Source organism: Nelusetta ayraudi, unplaced genomic scaffold (assembly GCF_046127955.1).
Source record: "Nelusetta ayraudi isolate G7.1 ecotype Tasmania unplaced genomic scaffold, CSIRO-AGI_Nayr_v1 ptg000135l, whole genome shotgun sequence".
NCBI lineage: Eukaryota > Metazoa > Chordata > Actinopteri > Tetraodontiformes > Monacanthidae > Nelusetta > Nelusetta ayraudi.
The window spans coordinates 4,567,056-4,583,361 of NW_027466185.1; the positions used below are offsets into that span (position 1 = coordinate 4,567,056).

Consider the following 16,306-nt stretch of genomic DNA (forward strand, 5'->3'; position numbering starts at 1 on the left):
ACTGAGTGTGAAGCCACCACTAGTGGGATCGCCTGGTCACCTGTTAGGCCCCACAGAATTCCTCCTAACATCGTTGAACCGCACTGGGGCAACTAGGGACACACCGATCCACATTTGGTCACTTCTGCTCTGCTTCAGAGCTTTAATGTTATTGGGACTGAGCCCGCGAACAAGACCAGTTCCATTGAGTTCAAAGGAATGGGTCTTTCACAATGGCGAAAGTCGCATTGTTGTTGATTTTATATGAGTCTGTAATAAGCTTCTCACGCATGTATGTCCCAAAAAATGGCATCTTGAGGTGAACATAGGTCAGGAAAGGAGGTCAGGAAAGCATGAAATCCTGTTAACGGGACAGCTCACGTCCTGACAACAAGCATGGAACTGTAGAGTTTTCATATTGATGGTCAGCATTTGTTCAATTCCAAGACTGTCCTGTCTTGTACTCATGCAATATATGGATTTATGGATGTATGTATGGATGTACAGTATGTATGTATGGGTGGTTGTATTCTACTTGATTTTTCTATTTCCTACTCGTACACATTGAGTTGGAGTTGCAATGAAAACTAATTTCCCCCTTGGCGATGAATGAAGTAATTGTGATTCCTGGGTTCTGCTCTGTGTTCATGCCTTGTGAACACGGCAGAGTGAATCATGCAGCCTGGGAGGAGAAAGAACTCTGATTTTGTTCATTTTATGGTGAAAGTTTGCTTATTCTTACTTTGGCTGGCGACAGCATCGTGTTCTCTTTTGCGTGACCATTTACGAGCGTTCCTCCTCTAATCCCGCGTCGCGCCACTGATGTCGTTGGACCCCGCCCCCCCTCTTAAAACGTCATTGCGGCGGTTGTCGTATGTTGACTCACTCGCGCAGGTGCGGCGTCTGGCCGTGCCCGCAATTGTCCTCTGAACATTTCTGCCGCGCTGAGATGCTTCGTCCTGGCTCTTTTCTCCTTCTTTTTCTTGCACAAGAACAGCGGAGATTCGCGTGATCCTTTTTTTTTTTTTTTTTTTAGCCGTAGCCTGTTGCAAGTGTATGTGGGACGTCTTGTTGGCTGTTTGAGCACAAAAAGCTAGTCGCGCACCAGCACGTGCACACTGACGACTCATCGGTCACACCTCTGGGTTGTACACCAAGGTCGCAGCTGTGCTCTGACATTCCCACAATTGCTGGCAATGTGTGAGGATTTATTATATAAGTAGGTATTAGAATGTAAGCCAGGTGCGTCTTCTCTTAATGTCAAATTCAAGGAAAACCCTTGAAAATGAAATAGAAACACACACTCTCTTCACTGACTGTTGTGTTGTCATGCCTGTCCTTTTCTTCAGAACGCTGCCTGAACCCAGCCTGATGCTTTTATTTTCCACGTGACGACGTTGGCAGGGTTTTTTTTTGTTTTCTTCCTCTTCTTCTTTTTTGGGGTTTTACCCTCATCTGTCTTCTTCCCCTTTAGGACTGTCAACATTTCTTTGCCTCTTGCCATCTTCATTGCTTGGAGAATAGACTCTCTCCCCACTTTGCACCTGTAATTCACCATGACGTGGTTTACAGCCAGCATTCAGACTAGACGTTGGGCCTCAATAGTCGCGTGCATTTATTTTCCCAATGCGGTGCTGTGGCTGCAGCATCGTTATTTTTATCACGCGGGTGAGACACTTGACTTCCTTTTGAAGAGCAAGGAAGTGTTTTTTCCCCACCCTTTCGTTCCTCTTTGACAGTTTTGTGTCAGCTGCCGTCACTCACAATACAAGCTGTTGCTGAATCTGAAAATTCTGTTTGATTATACATTTATAAGTATATGTATGTTTATATATATACATGTATATATATATATATATATATATATATATATATATCTATATATGTATATATATATATATATATATATATATATATATATGTATGTATATATATATATATATATATATGTATGTATATATACATATATAAATATATATATATATATATATGTATGTATATGTGTATATATATATATATATATATATATATATATATATATATACATATATATATATATGTGTGTGTGTATGTATATATGTACTATATCTATATCTATATATACACACGTGTGTGTGTGTGTGTGTGTTAAGAAAATGTAAAAAGAAAAAAATTGGTTTTACTTTTGGTTTGACTTGGTATTTGACAGCGTCAGGCTTTTATTCCACGTACACGTCTCTCCCTCCCACCTCCTTCTCTCTCTCTCTCCCTCCCACCTCTCTCTCTCTCTCTCTCCCTCTCTCTCTCCCCCTCCCACCTCCATCTCCCTCTCTCTCTCTCCCTCCCACCTCTCTCTCTCTCTCTCTCTCTCTCTCTCCCTCTCTCTCTCCCCCTCCCACCTCCATCTCCCTCTCTCTCTCTCCCTCCCACCTCTCTCTCTCTCTCTCTCTCTCTCTCCCTCTCTCTCTCTCCCTCCCACCTCTCTCTCCCTCTCTCTCTCTCTCTCTCTCCCTCTCCCTCCCTCGCCCAGCCTCTCGGGGGGGTGGGAACTCATTGGGGGAGGTGATCTCTGGCGCCAGAGCTGCTCGAGGTAGGTCCTGCCCTGCGGAACGGCTACGTGTGTGTGTGTGTGTGTGTGTGTGTGTGTGTGTGTGTGTGTGTGTGTGTGTGTGTGTGTGTGTGTGTGTGTGTGTGTGTGTTAAAATGCATCTGTGCGCTCAGACTAGGTGACAGCGGTCCCCGTTTTTTGCGTTCCTCACGGCATGTCAGGGTGGGGGGCGAGGAGCATGAACTCCCAGTAGCCGTTTCCATTCATTTTTTTTAAATCTGTATAATCTTTTAATTATTTTTTTTGCAAATGGCTGACATGGGCGATTGGTCCGGACTTTCAGCTCGACTCCGGTGACTTCCCGAGAGGCACAGGTCAAACTCTGAACGCACAAAATAATCTTTAGCTGGATTGTCTCAGCCTCGGCTCTTTCTGCCTGCTCTGTTGCACAAGAGAAACTCGCGCGCACGCACTTGCACACGTATGCAGGCACGCGTGCAATTTGTTTGACTCTGCCCATGTGCACCACGCACATTTTTCTACCGGCGCGGATTGACGGTGGACGCCTCTCCTCCTCCTCCTCCTACTCCTCCTCCTACCCCTACCCCTCCTCCTCCTCCTCCCCCCTCTCATTAGCATTCCGGCACGCGTGTTGCTCCAGCAGATCGGATGCAGTGATGTGAGTGAGTGCTGAGTCACCTTGTTGGATTTTTAAAAACAATAAAAAAGTTTGTACAGTACAATTGTGGAAAAAAGTTTATGCATTTGTGATGTGTTGTGTTGCGCTAAGAATCAGTCTTGAGTCTCCGAGTGCAGTTCGTTTTTAGTGCGGCCACCAACAATGACACACATGCACCTGCACGTGCGCTGTTCCGTCCAGCTCAGAACTCGGCAGGATGACGCCTCTTGCAACACACAACAATGCTACAAGAATGTACTTTTCTTAATTTGTCATATTAACGATAAACAACAATATTATATCATCATTTCTATTTGTTTGTGGCCTTCTGGTGCAGTCAAACCTTTTGAAACTCGCACAAAAAACTTACTGACAATAATTGCAATTGAATAAAATTTTCATGGTGTCCGAACACTTTTTTCCACAACTGTAGCTTAAGAACAACTTAATACCGTATAAAGCAGGGGCAGCGTTTTTTAGCCAAGTGGCACTTCCTCATGGTCCCACATAGTGCATTATGTTTATCTTTTTTTTTTTTTTTTTTTAATTCTCCAGAAGACAACATTTAGTTCTTTGTTTACAACCTACTGCAGAAAAGTTCAGTTTTAGCCTCCTGCTTAAAACAGTTACTGCAAAGCGGTATAAGCGAGAGGAATGGACAATCGGTGGAAATGGCTTTTACTCATTTGGGGGAGATATCACTTTTGGTGACATCACAAAGGGCTGATTTTCAAAATTGTAGGGTTTTAGTGCAGATTTAAAAAAAAAAGGCAGCCGCCGCTAATGCATATCGTTGGGAAACATTGGGATAGGGAATTCATTTGCATTTTAAAGCACCCCTGAGGTAGATGAAATGCTAATCCCAACAAAATGCTATTTTTTTCCGCCCCCTCATACCTAGTCCAGGAAATTCATCCTGCCATACATAATGAGGGAAGAGGCCAATTTTAGGTAGCAGGCAGCAAGCAGATCCTACACTTTGTCTTACTCACGTAATTGGGGTCACTGAACTTGACCTTTATGTGCGTTTTGGTCACCATGTCCACGTAAAAAGAACACGACTGTGACTGGAGCGCAGGCTGTGTGGTTCATCACTGTTGGCAGAGTTAATATCCGCTATGCTCTGAGCTGTGGTGTCAGTATTTGTTTCTTTTTTCCCCCCTTCCTAGTGTTGTATCGACATCAGTTCACTATCTGGAAGAACTCGCTGCGTCAAGCTACGAAGCAGCACTTGGCCAACAAATGGATAACACAATGCGGCACGACATCCATATTTCTTTTTCTTTTTTTACAGTCTTGTGTTGGCACACGGGGAAGTGATTAAACAGGATGAAGGGTTTATTATCAGTGTGAGAGACGCTGTGTAATTGATGGCGCACTTATGGCGGCAGACGCTGTTGTAAAAGTGATATTGCAGACGAGCTGTTATGGACGGATGTGATAACGTATCAGCTGGGGGAAGGTCATAAACAAGGTGGGGGAACTTATGGTATTATTGTATTCCTTTAACAAGAGCGGAGTCCACTGAAAAGACCAAAGGGGCCATTGAAGTTTGTACATGTATGAAGGTGTGTGTGTGTGATAATAATACAATGATCTTTATATAAGTGGAATTATACTTATCATTATATGTATAGTGCCACAGCATTTCTCTTTACATTTAGTGATATTTGTAATGGTAAAATGTTATGACTGCCATCCACGGACATTCAGATTTACTGAAAACAGAAAAAAGTCACCACCTGGACCCTGGAAAAGCTGTTTATGAGGAGCGATGAGACAAAATAGCTTTGCGACAGTGTTATTTCTCAATTAAGACGTCAAGGTATTGTTGTTTACTTCCATTCCTAAACAGAACAAATGTTTTAGTGGTTCAGTGCTTGTTTTAATTTGTTTACTCAGAGAAGCCTGGTGAGCCAGCTCAAATTTATTCACAAGAAGGTGACTTGAAAGGGCTGTTTAGCTTTTTTGCTTTATCATTTTATACTTAGTTACATTTAGCTTAAAGCAAGTGTTTGGAAGTCTGAAACATTCATGTGCTTTTGTTTTCACTACAGGAGGTTGAAATAATTCTCAAAGTTGCAGGTAGTTTTGTGCTTTTATACAGACAGCTACGGTGTGAACTAGTTCGCCTGTAGCTCGCAGCCAAACCCGCTGAGGGAGTTGAAGTCGGGGCAACCAGTCAGAGGGATTTCTGTTTTTAAGACGTCCGTCCTTCCCAGCGCTCAGCACGCAACTGGATGTCTAATCGCGGATGGGGCCCGAGGGCTTTCGAAAACAGGATATGTTGATGGACGAGATGTGCTCTGACCGCTGGACGGTATTTAATTGTGCTGCGCTGTTGGATCTGCTAACCCTGCATTCGTCTCCCACGACAACACGTTGTGTAACCGCTGCTGTCCTCCGTCGAACTCCTTGCGTCTGGCTCGTGTTACTCAGGATTCTGGTTCTGCCCCGGTCAGTACTTCAACTGGTACATTCTTATGTTTCCTGCCACGTTCATATTGTTCCCTTTCTTCTTGAGAAGGATGAAAAGCGAATCGCGCTCCGCCGCAGGTTTCTCTGCGGTCACACAGGGTCGGGAGGGGCAATCGTGCCCTCACTTGCACGGCTGATTAATATTCCTCATTCCCTGACCTACATGGATTAGTTCTGTTTCAAAGACGTCTCTTTCTTAGCACAGCGGGTAGAAGATTAGAGTAAAAAAAAATCTGTGAAGATATGTTCACACCGTCTAGGTAAAAGGCCTCAAAATCAACCAGGTGTTTGGACCTGTCGGGCCACTTACGGATGTGATCTAGCATGCACGCTCAAAGGTTAAGTGTGTAATATTTAGAGATTTTGAAGAAGAAACAGCAACATCAAGTGGTTACATTTTAGATTGCAAAGTCTTTCACTCTCCTGAGCATACCAGTGAACTACAGTGGCCTGTGCACCTAACCCTGCCTTGTCAACCTCCTCTTTCGTTGGTTTATTTAAAGAAAGGGAGCATTTACCCTAATTACAAAATGGAATGTCACGCCTACTGGATTGTCCACACCAGGCTTCCTTAATATGGCAGTGCAACATGGCAGCTAACTGGGCACAAGACCCTTGATCTATATACAGTATATTCTTATATATATGTATGAGAGCCGTTCTAAAGGTAGGAAAACCAAATGACTTTGATTGCACAGCGATTAAACACTTTTCATCAATATATTTACGAGCAATATATTGAGTTTTTACCAATATAAAAATCATAAATCAAGCCAAATAATACACACTGGACCTTATCAAAGCCCCTTGGGATGTTATCACTGTTGGCAGAACCGTGGGGTCTTGGTCAGTAACTTGAGAAAGGACTCACACAGTCAAATGAAACAAATGCAAAACAAGAAGACTCCGCCTTGTGCGTATCATTCCGAAAAGCTTCATCGTCACTTGGCAGTGCCTGCTGGAGGCACCCTGCTCAGAATCATCAAAGAGGCCAAGCTGTTGGTGATGAAGGACAGATCGAATCTAGTCATTTGTTGTCCAAGATGAAAGAAAAGAGGTAAAAACGTCAGGCGGCGGCAGTAGAATGTGACTTTTATTCTAAAGGAGGAAAACAAAAAGCGTCCTTCACCGCTGTTGCTCATCTGGGTTGGTAGCAGGCGGCTACATCTCACTTGACCGCCGAAGGTAATCACGCCCTCTTGTCCCACTCCTTAAAGCCCCCTGACTCTCAGCAGCGACAGGACTCTGCTCCTCCGGCCTATCAGATAGCTGCTTCTCAAAGCACCGCCCCCCACCCCTCTCTCCTTTTTTGACAACGAAAGCGTAGCCACAATCAGCTTAGGATCCTGAAATGATTGCTGTCCTTGTTTGCCTTTGAGCACTGAATTGATTTTGACTGCATTGTAGATTAAGCGGTAAGCTCGGCCGCCCCCATTTTCCCAGCGTTGTCCACAAACGCTTTGACACGAAACGGATCATTTCATTTCAAAAAGTGTTTTCTGATAGAGCTCATTTCTAGCGGTAAATTGTCATTTTAAAAACAAATGTGTTCCGCTTGCATCATGTTTTGTGATATTCCCATTTGTCTGTCTCACTTAATACATTCACAGGCTAATGTGTGAGGGATACCTCATAGTACCATGCAGTGGTTTTGCAAAACCCCCTAACGAATCAGAGCGCAAGTAACTATTTTTGTAACTATATGATAAAGCACTACGCCCTGCGACAAACTGCCGACTTGTCGAGGGTGTGCTCCACCTTCCCCCCCAAAGACATGGGATAGACTTCAGCAGATCCCTGGGAGTGCAGGAGGAAGCAAGTATAGAAGATGGATGGATGGATGGATAATACTCTCCGTCACAAATGCATGTGGTGTCCAAAGATTTTTTTCTTCCACCACTGTATACACACTTTGTGAACTTCTCAGAGGTTCACAAGTCGCCCAATAGCACCAAATTGCACTCCAGTGTTCTGAAAATTTGGACTGGCACCAACTCTTCGGGTAATGCAGCCAAGGTGCTGATACCCAGCACTTTGTGGGATGGTGCGATTGTCCCTTCTTGTCGACTCTCTTTAATTCTTACCATGTTATCATAGATGGCAGCTAAAAACAGAGTCCTAGAGAGTTCATCCAACCACTCGTTGGCTCGGCAGAGAAACCCTGTGGTCTGTCTGTCCTTTTGACTTTGCTTCTGAGCAACTGCTGAAATACACACATTTTGAGATTCCCAGTTCATTCATCCTCCTGTCTTTGGCAGTGATTTGTGTACCCAAACTGTTTTTTTTTGCATGCCAGCTGGTGTGAATGCACAGAGTGTCACAGTGGCAAGTGAGAAGTAAACACAGTGAAGGCATAGCAAAGTGGGTTCCCATTAGCCTCACTGCCCATTGTGGGGCTTATTATTATCAGATTTCTTTGCGACAATCCAGCAAGAAACTTTCCAGCAGCTATTTGCCTTCATTACGCTCATCTAATCAAGTGCAGGAACTGAAGCATCTGTTGGGGGAAACTAATTACCAAACTAGATCATGAAAATTTTAGGAGCTGGCTATAATCCCAGAGATAAGATTTGATTGATTTGGTTCCTCCAGATGGAACAGTTCTTCATTCATGACACATTGGAAATGCTGAAATCCCAACCCTCTCATTTAGAGGAGAACAAAATAGAGCTTTGTGCAGCGCAAACCATGCATGAGTTTGTTTCTTGTCATACATCACCGCCCCATGGTGAGTGTTGTGATATTTGTGATACGTTTGAGAAACAAAACATATTCTCTGAAAAAGGGGGTGCTCTGTGGGAGTCTGCCTGTTCTCTCTTTGAATTTGAAGACCAGTTGCGTCTCAAGAGTTGCATAATTCTTCCACCACATCGTTTACATCTTCTTGAGACAGCTCTGCACCAAATAGGTATCCAACACTAAAGTCTTTAAAAAAAAATCCTTTGAGTCAGACAAAAGAGAGTACCAAAAAGCTTAAAGTTAACTTAAAGTAAAAGTTAAAGTAGTTAAAGTTACAATAGTGTGATAGTGTTACTGGTTTGGCCTTTCCACCAATCATGTCTTCCACAAACAAGCTTCTGCAGTATTGCCTCTTCGTTCTGCACAACCCCAACTGTGCTTTTCTTTAATGAAAATCATCTGAATCCCGAATGCCTCTTTCCTTTTACGACTGCTCCGTGCTCTCTTCATGGTTTTAAATTAAAACAGAACTGTTTTCTCCTAAATTGCTCGTGACGGTACCTTTATCTCTGATTCGGTTTTTATGAACCTGCTCTTTCTTGCCATTCAATTAGTTATCTCAGTGCAGTTTGAAGAAACCAAACAAACGCAAAACCTAAGTGACAATCGCTAAGTTTGTACCGATCAGACAAAGATGTGTGCAGCATCTTTTATTTATTTATTTATTTATTTTTTAGGATAATCGCATGTTGCCGGCAGCTCTTACATGCAAAATAATCTCTGCAGAGTGGTTATGGGAGTGATTGGTGCAATTAAAAGATGGCCCCTGCTTCCCAGGGAGCTGGTTTTGAGGAGTTCACTGTCTGTGGTGGACAAAACAGACTGATGTCAGACTTGTTTAGCGCAACAAATTTGGTGCCTCAAGGGATGGCTTAGATCAAAATGTACATTTATCAAATCAGCTTGGGAGCACTAAGATGTTATCTCTCGGACCACCACTAGGACTGGGTATCATTCTAAATGTTTCTTATAATGCCAATTTCTGTGCTCTCTTCTCCAGAACGATACGTTTTTGATAGTCCGATGTTTTAAAACCCATTTGAACAACAACAAAAATACATTCCCCTTTCAGCATTTAATTTTCCATTTTACTCATGATTCAAATCAGGATCCATGTTTGGTGTGTTCCCATTTTGCTACATCGTTTGCATTTTGCCTTGTTTTGAGCCACCTGAAGGGGAGCCACACTTTAGACTACCTTGGCATTGCAGACATTTTCACTGTTTTCAACATAAACAAAACATTTCAAGTATTTATTCCTGCCTGTCATGTTAAAGCCAACTGCCAGCAACTTTAGATCTTGTGTGCCAAATGATTATCGCGGTATTTACTTTCTTGGACATCAGGATTTGGTACAGAAAGATGAGTCATTTTTGGATATTCAATAGGATCAGAGAATTTTGGCTGGTGCAACGAATTCCGTATCCAGTCCTACATGAGGGACAAACAAGTTGCATAGTGAAAAAAAGAAAAAGAAATCAGTGCAATGTCCTGTTGTGTTGACTTGTCACTTCTCCCTCCCTCCTGACAGACATGCAGCCATCGGTGTGGCACTGACGCCCGTGACTCTGGATTAACACAACCATGGAGTCCTCCTCTGAGTCCCAGCAGGAGCCCGAGAAAACCTTGGTGAGTAGAGCGCACACACTCAAAGCCACATTATGTCACAGGTACACATGTCCACCATATACCTCAACAGGAAGGACTATGTGCTTGTATGGCTTAGAAAGGAGATAGTCACCAGAAAAATGGAAAGATCTAGAACCGCATTTTCTTCAAAAAAGTACCCACAGTAAACTACATTTACCCAGCCTCTTCATAAATACCATGGTTCTTTGCATTGTCTCCTATAGTGAATGGTCTTCGCTCATCCCCATTGTATGTCGTCATGTTAGAAATCCCTCCTGCCACCGCGGGGAATAAATCAACCTTGGGAGAGCACCTTGGACACTTTGGTGTGTCCAAGGTGCTCCATTGCCCCCAGGGAGTCATTCTGCCTGTAATTTAACTTCTGTCGCGTGGAATATTTTTTACACCTTTGCCTGAGGCAACCTCTTGTTTTCTGTTTTCTTTAAATAAAAATGATCGAAACGAGCATCGGCCGTTATATAGTAACCCGTTAGTCGTTGCTCATTAGTTTTGTTATCTACTAAGACACTATTTGCATGAAGATTTATTAGACAAGACTTTTCGAATGAACGCTTTAGTGTGCAATAAAGCACAAAAAAAGAAGTAAATATTTGAGTGGTAATTGGTATTTACTGTGTATTAGCCAATACTGGGACTAAGTGATGAATTCATTTCATTTAATTTGATCCATTGTCATGTTTATAGCGCCCGATATCTCAGGACACTTTTCATGGTGACTAGGTTGAGGCTGCGCTCTGATCGCCAGCTGCCACTGAGCGACAGTTGCAAGAAAAAAAAAATCGAGAATGACAGAAACATCGAGCGCAACCATCGCTTTCACATCAGAGGTGGGAGGTCATCCGTTGGAACTGGTTTGGCTGAAATGCTAGATCAGTAGTGACAGTGTTGTGCAAGGACACAGCAGTTGTCAACCCTGTTACGATTGCAGACAGTGTTATTAAGACATCGTCCACAGTTGTAGTTGTAATTTCTCAAACCCCTTTGCGTCGAAAAGTGGTTTGGTATTCAGGACTGAATACCAGAGCTGCCATTTAGTTCCACCCCTGTTGGAATTGTTGCCTGTGGAGATATCGAGGAGTTCCTTTGTATTGATTAGGATTTTAATTAAATATGTCCCAAACCAACTGAATCAAATACAAAAACACAAAAAATAATCAAACAAATCACCAACCACAGTGACACAAACATTCAGGTCTTAAAATGCGTACAAACCTAGAGACTAATCAAACATGCTCCATATAGCCTAGCTTAGCAATAGCATAGCTTCATATAAGCATTATGAATACCATGGTGCAGATGACACAAAACACACCTTAATGGCTGAATCAAGCCGCAGGGAAAGCAAACGTTGCTTCTGAATGTTTTCTTCAGTATTGACTCCTTCATCTTCAAATTGCATCACATACCCAATCCACGAACACATGTCTGACTGGCAAGAGACTGGTGTGCGTCACCAAAAAAGGTACCCCTGGAAACTAAACTTGGGGGAAAGGAAGTTCCCCCTTTATACTTTCTGAGGTGGGAGCAAAATGGGGCAAGTGCCACAATTAAATATTCACGATACACATTAGGCGGTTATACCTTTAAAAAAAAAAGAAGGGAAACTTGCTATGAAGCCACCAACCAATCAAAACAGCTCCACGACCCACCAGTTGAGAAACGCTGCTTTAAGATAAGTCAAGTGGTGACCTTGGTTAAGTTCTCACTGTTAAAAAAATATGCCAGGAATAGATGACAGATTAACACGTCAAGTCATATGTACTTTGTTTTATTATTTAAGTACAAAAGTATATGTAATTGTATCTTTACGGATACTGTGTGATATATGGCATCCAAACAAATTGATTATCATATCAATAAAACACATTGAACACATTGGAGCGTAACTAGAGTGGGCTCGCTTCCCTTTTCAGTCACATCGTATCGCTGGCGGTGCGCTCGGTGAAAGAGGGGCCCCCTCGGCAGACACGATGAAAGGCTCCGAAAGGTGTGCCAGGTGCTCCCAACCCCTCCCCCACACCCAACACACACTCTGACATCCTCACAGTGAGGAGCTCCCCTTTCTCCTCGTTTCACACGTCCAACACCGTTCGGTCGACGGCCGTTTGCATTGTTAACGTACTGCAACGATAGAGCCGCCGACCTGCTGTTGTGAAAAATGACAGACAGACAGACGGCCATTATGCCCTTCAACAATGGACATGAAGTAGCTCCGAGGTAAGAGAAGAGGGTCTGTGACTGCCACATCCTCCTCTGCCTCGGGGAGATTGGAACGCTGTACTGCCGTGTAGCTTTCCCCCTTGGCTGCTGTCGATGGCCACTTGCCTCAGGAGCTCTGCGGCGACCCGTCCGCAGGATTAGTTTGAAAGTGCAACCATCCCCGGCGTAAACAAGCGCACGTGTGGACCGTGTTGGAAGCGTGCGTGCACGTCTTCTGTTTGCTGGACTCTGAAGGGCAAGATTAATTTCACAGTAAGTAATAAATGGGGTGAACACCTTATCGGAATCCTCCCATGCGTGTTGAGAAAAGCCCGCTGCTGCAACGGTGAATCATTAAAGCCAAGATCTGAAATGTGCTGCGGTGGCGAGTCAGCCCACACACTTTAGACCAGCCAGAAACATCTTTCTTTTAGATAGACCGCCATTGCTCTGTCCCAGTGTGCCTGCCTGGGGGTTTACTCTTTTTTTTTAAACCACTCTTTTATAATTGAAAAATGTAAAAGAGCAGTGTAAACTACCAAATTTTCACACGGAGGAGGGGAAAAATAGACAAAACGAATAGCTGCAGGTGAGTAAGATCTAGGTCGCCTTCCCTCCTAAACTCAATCGAGGTTGCAATATTCAGCTGGATTTCAGCCAAGCTTGCTTTCAGGACGGCGCTTTTGGCAAATAAAGCGACCCTTTCGAACAACTCGTTCTCCTCCTTCCCTTTGGTGGCGCTGAATCCAGAATTAGTCAAGGTGAAGACCAGACAAACGGCGAACAAGAAACCTCTACTGGTTAATGCGTGCATTTGCTTAGGTGGTTCACGAAGCCGTGCTTTGGTAGTTCACTACCTGCATGTGGTTCTCTCAGAGTGGACAGAGGACTTGTGTATTTTTTGGGTTGAAACACCGTCCAAATCAGAATTGGATTGCACATTCACTGACTTTCTGGGGAAACAAACTAGGGCTTCGACTAAACGGGGCTGCCTTGGACACAACTTTCAGGGTTGGCTGTGTATCCCTGGAAGGCCAATACACAACCAGGATTCGTTGTCATTGATGAACATGATCCTCACAGACGGACGGACCTTGCAATGGCACTTTTCAACCAAAGATGAAGAACTTCAGTTCTTGGTGCTTCTTTTTTTAACATTTTTACTCAGTCCCAGTTATTGTCATGAAATATTTACCCGAAAATTTATTTTTATGTGCGTTTTGGCTGCATCAGAGACGCACAAACAAATGGAAATTATTTTGTTGTTTATTGTTCGTATGACAAAGTAAGAAAAACTGAATTTTTGTAATACTTGTAACACTCTTGCACTCTGGATGTGTTGTGTCTTCTGTTGTCTTGCAGAAACATCCATTTATGAGCGGCACACGGTACATTTTTTTGTTGACCGTACTGAAACAAACTGCACGAGGAGACTTGGAGACTGACTCATAGCGCAATACAATACATCGCAAATGCATGAGGCATCAAAAGCGCCTTTTCCACCACTGCCAAGATTATTTTTAGTCACTGAAAAGCTGTGACGCTCATCTTAAATGCAGTACAAGTCTCACGCTCACATGCGCTAATCTTGATTCTCGCTCTCATAGAATCTCACAGTTGGCGCTCGGCTGTGGTGCTAGACCAATAATGCCACACGAGGCGGCTGCACTCAGGCCCTGTCCACACGGGAACGTTACCGTTTTTTTTTTTTCTTTCCCGGCGGGCGAAAAAAGACACGTCCACGCACTGGTAGATGGAAACGGAATGGTGGGTGAAAACGATGTAATGCCACACCGAAACGTGGCGCTGTTAACAGACGCTGACACAGGCAACGGACCCAGAATGTAAAAATAACCCCATTTCCGCAACACGCCAAACACGAAAACGAAACAATGGCGAGTAGAGGGAAAAAACTGAGTCTCTTGTGTGGACCGACGACGAGGTGGAATTACGATTACGTGTCACACTGGATTACAAATCCGCTCGCCACCATCGTTATTGTTTGTGCCGCTGCTGCCGCATTGCCTGCCTTGTTTTTTCTGGATGACATGACGGTGATGGTACGATGACGTCATCATTTTACAAGGAAAAGCCGTTTTCACTGTCCAGACGGCAACGATGGGACAATGACGAAACGGCGTTGTTGGATTTTCCCACTCTGGGACCCGTTGTTAAAAAATACAGTTTCGGGGGACCCAAAACGCCGTTGCCATATGGACGAAACGCCATAATGGTTAAATACTTTACCGTTTCCACCTAAAAATGTTCCTGTGTGGACAGGACCTCAGCCTTACAGGAGGCTGCACGTAGGCCGAGGTGAAAATTGGCTCGGGGGGGGAGTTGACAGGAAGTGAGAAATCAAAGCCTAGTCCTGTCGACAGCTGCAGACTGAGGAGAGACTCACCGCCATCAGAAGTAAACAGGAAAGAAAAGCTCATCCTGCGCGACCTCCACTCGGGTTTTGGGAGGCAGAAGGAAACCGCAGGCCGAAGGTTTCCGAGTCGACTTCGAAAAGGCCAGTTCAGATGCGGCCATTTATCATCTGGGATGAAACGGAAGGGCCAAGATTTGTGCGCTCCTTCCCCAGGAGGGAGAGTAAATCTTGTAGGCGGAGGTCCGCCTGGTTCTTGATTAAATGGAAGTAAGATTGGATGATCTACTCTCTCTTATACTTTTGACTCTTTGAAAGAATCTTGCGCTCAAGAGACCTATTGATTCTTTGGCGATCCTCCGGAAAAAAAACAAAACATGTTCACGAGTGAGGAGAAGCAGCCCCTGTGAAAGACACGCTTCCCTGTATGATGCTGGTCAATGTGCGCACGACTGAAAGCTTCACCCTGGGGTGGCGTTTCTTCGAGATGCCCTTGTTGTGCACGGCCAGCCAAGTAAAGCTGGCAAATGGGAAGCGCAGCAAGAGTGCATTAGACTCAGCTCGCGCCGCTCGGCCTCATAATAAGGTTGCAGGGCTGCTGTGTCGCCACACGCATGGCCCTGAAGGGGGTGGGGGTGATTTTTTTTCTCATGATAGACGAGCAGATTGCTTCAATTTATTGGAGCAGGAGCACCTTCGGTCAACAAGATTTACAGGAAAGGCCATGTGGCTGCAGTCAGCGTCTCTCCAAGGGCGTCGATGGCTGCTTGGAACTCGGCCCTTTATGAGCAGCCAAAGCTTATTTAGCTGTTGCCTTGTGTGCACGCTTTTTGATCTCATCATTTTTTCTCTTATAGTGCATTGCTGTTCCCTGCCAACTCCGCCTTGTGCCACTTTAAAATCAGTCACTTGTAAGACAGCTGTGGAAATTCATAGACAAAATTCTATCACCCACACACGGGAGAACGTGGGATAGCTAGCATTAGCTATAGCCTGTCTATTGGACTGGTGCTATACCGCACTGGCCGAGCACTTGTGGATCCAGGGTTTGATTCCTGTCCAGGTCACAGCAAACACGACCTCTTGGGGGCGCCCCTTGAATGTCCCTTAGTGCAGGTATTCAGTGCAGAGGTTTAGCGTTTGTGAATTCCTGTGACGTAACAAATGAATCAAGAACAAGAGGTTGACGGGGAAACGAGGGGGAGATGGAAAAAGTGGAGGAGGGGGTTGAGCGGTGGAGGGGTGAGGCGGTCACGGGAGGTGAAGAGTCTCTTGTGTCTTGCTCCCCCACCATCACCTTGTCTCCTCCCTTCAGTGTTTACTGCGTGTGTTTGTGCGAGCGTCCGGTGGACTGAGGAAGCTGGTCGTTGCCTTGCTCGTGTCCGGCCAACAGGTGCACCCACAGGAAGTGCACCCACAAGGGGAATCCCCTCCTGCGACCGATCCCGAGCGCACGGTAACGCATTTCTTCTCTTTCTGTAATCCGAGCTCGCCCTTTTTCGCAACGCCAGTTTGTCTCCAGCATATTGTCGGAGGGCCAACCCACTCTCGCTGCCGTCTGTCACTCAAGGTCTCCATTTCTCTCTTTCTCTTTGTTTCATGGATAACGCGGATCATGCTGCTCCCATTAGGTGCATGTGTTTGATAGCAAAGTCCTTGAACCCCTGGTCCAGAGTAGAGCGCC

At 44.6% G+C, this 16,306-nt stretch overlaps 1 protein-coding gene across 3 annotated transcripts in view; it reads left to right on the top strand.

The window, feature by feature from the left end:
- The window catches only part of osbpl8 (oxysterol binding protein-like 8), a 69,008-nt gene that overhangs the window by 5,375 nt on the left and 47,327 nt on the right, over positions 1–16,306 (top strand). For all 3 annotated transcript variants that reach the window (XM_076012242.1, XM_076012243.1, XM_076012244.1), the window contains exon 2: positions 9,934–10,031. In XM_076012242.1, the coding sequence (XP_075868357.1) occupies positions 9,987–10,031 (45 nt within the window). In that variant the 5' untranslated portion in view covers positions 9,934–9,986. The remainder of the gene's footprint in view (positions 1–9,933; positions 10,032–16,306) is intronic.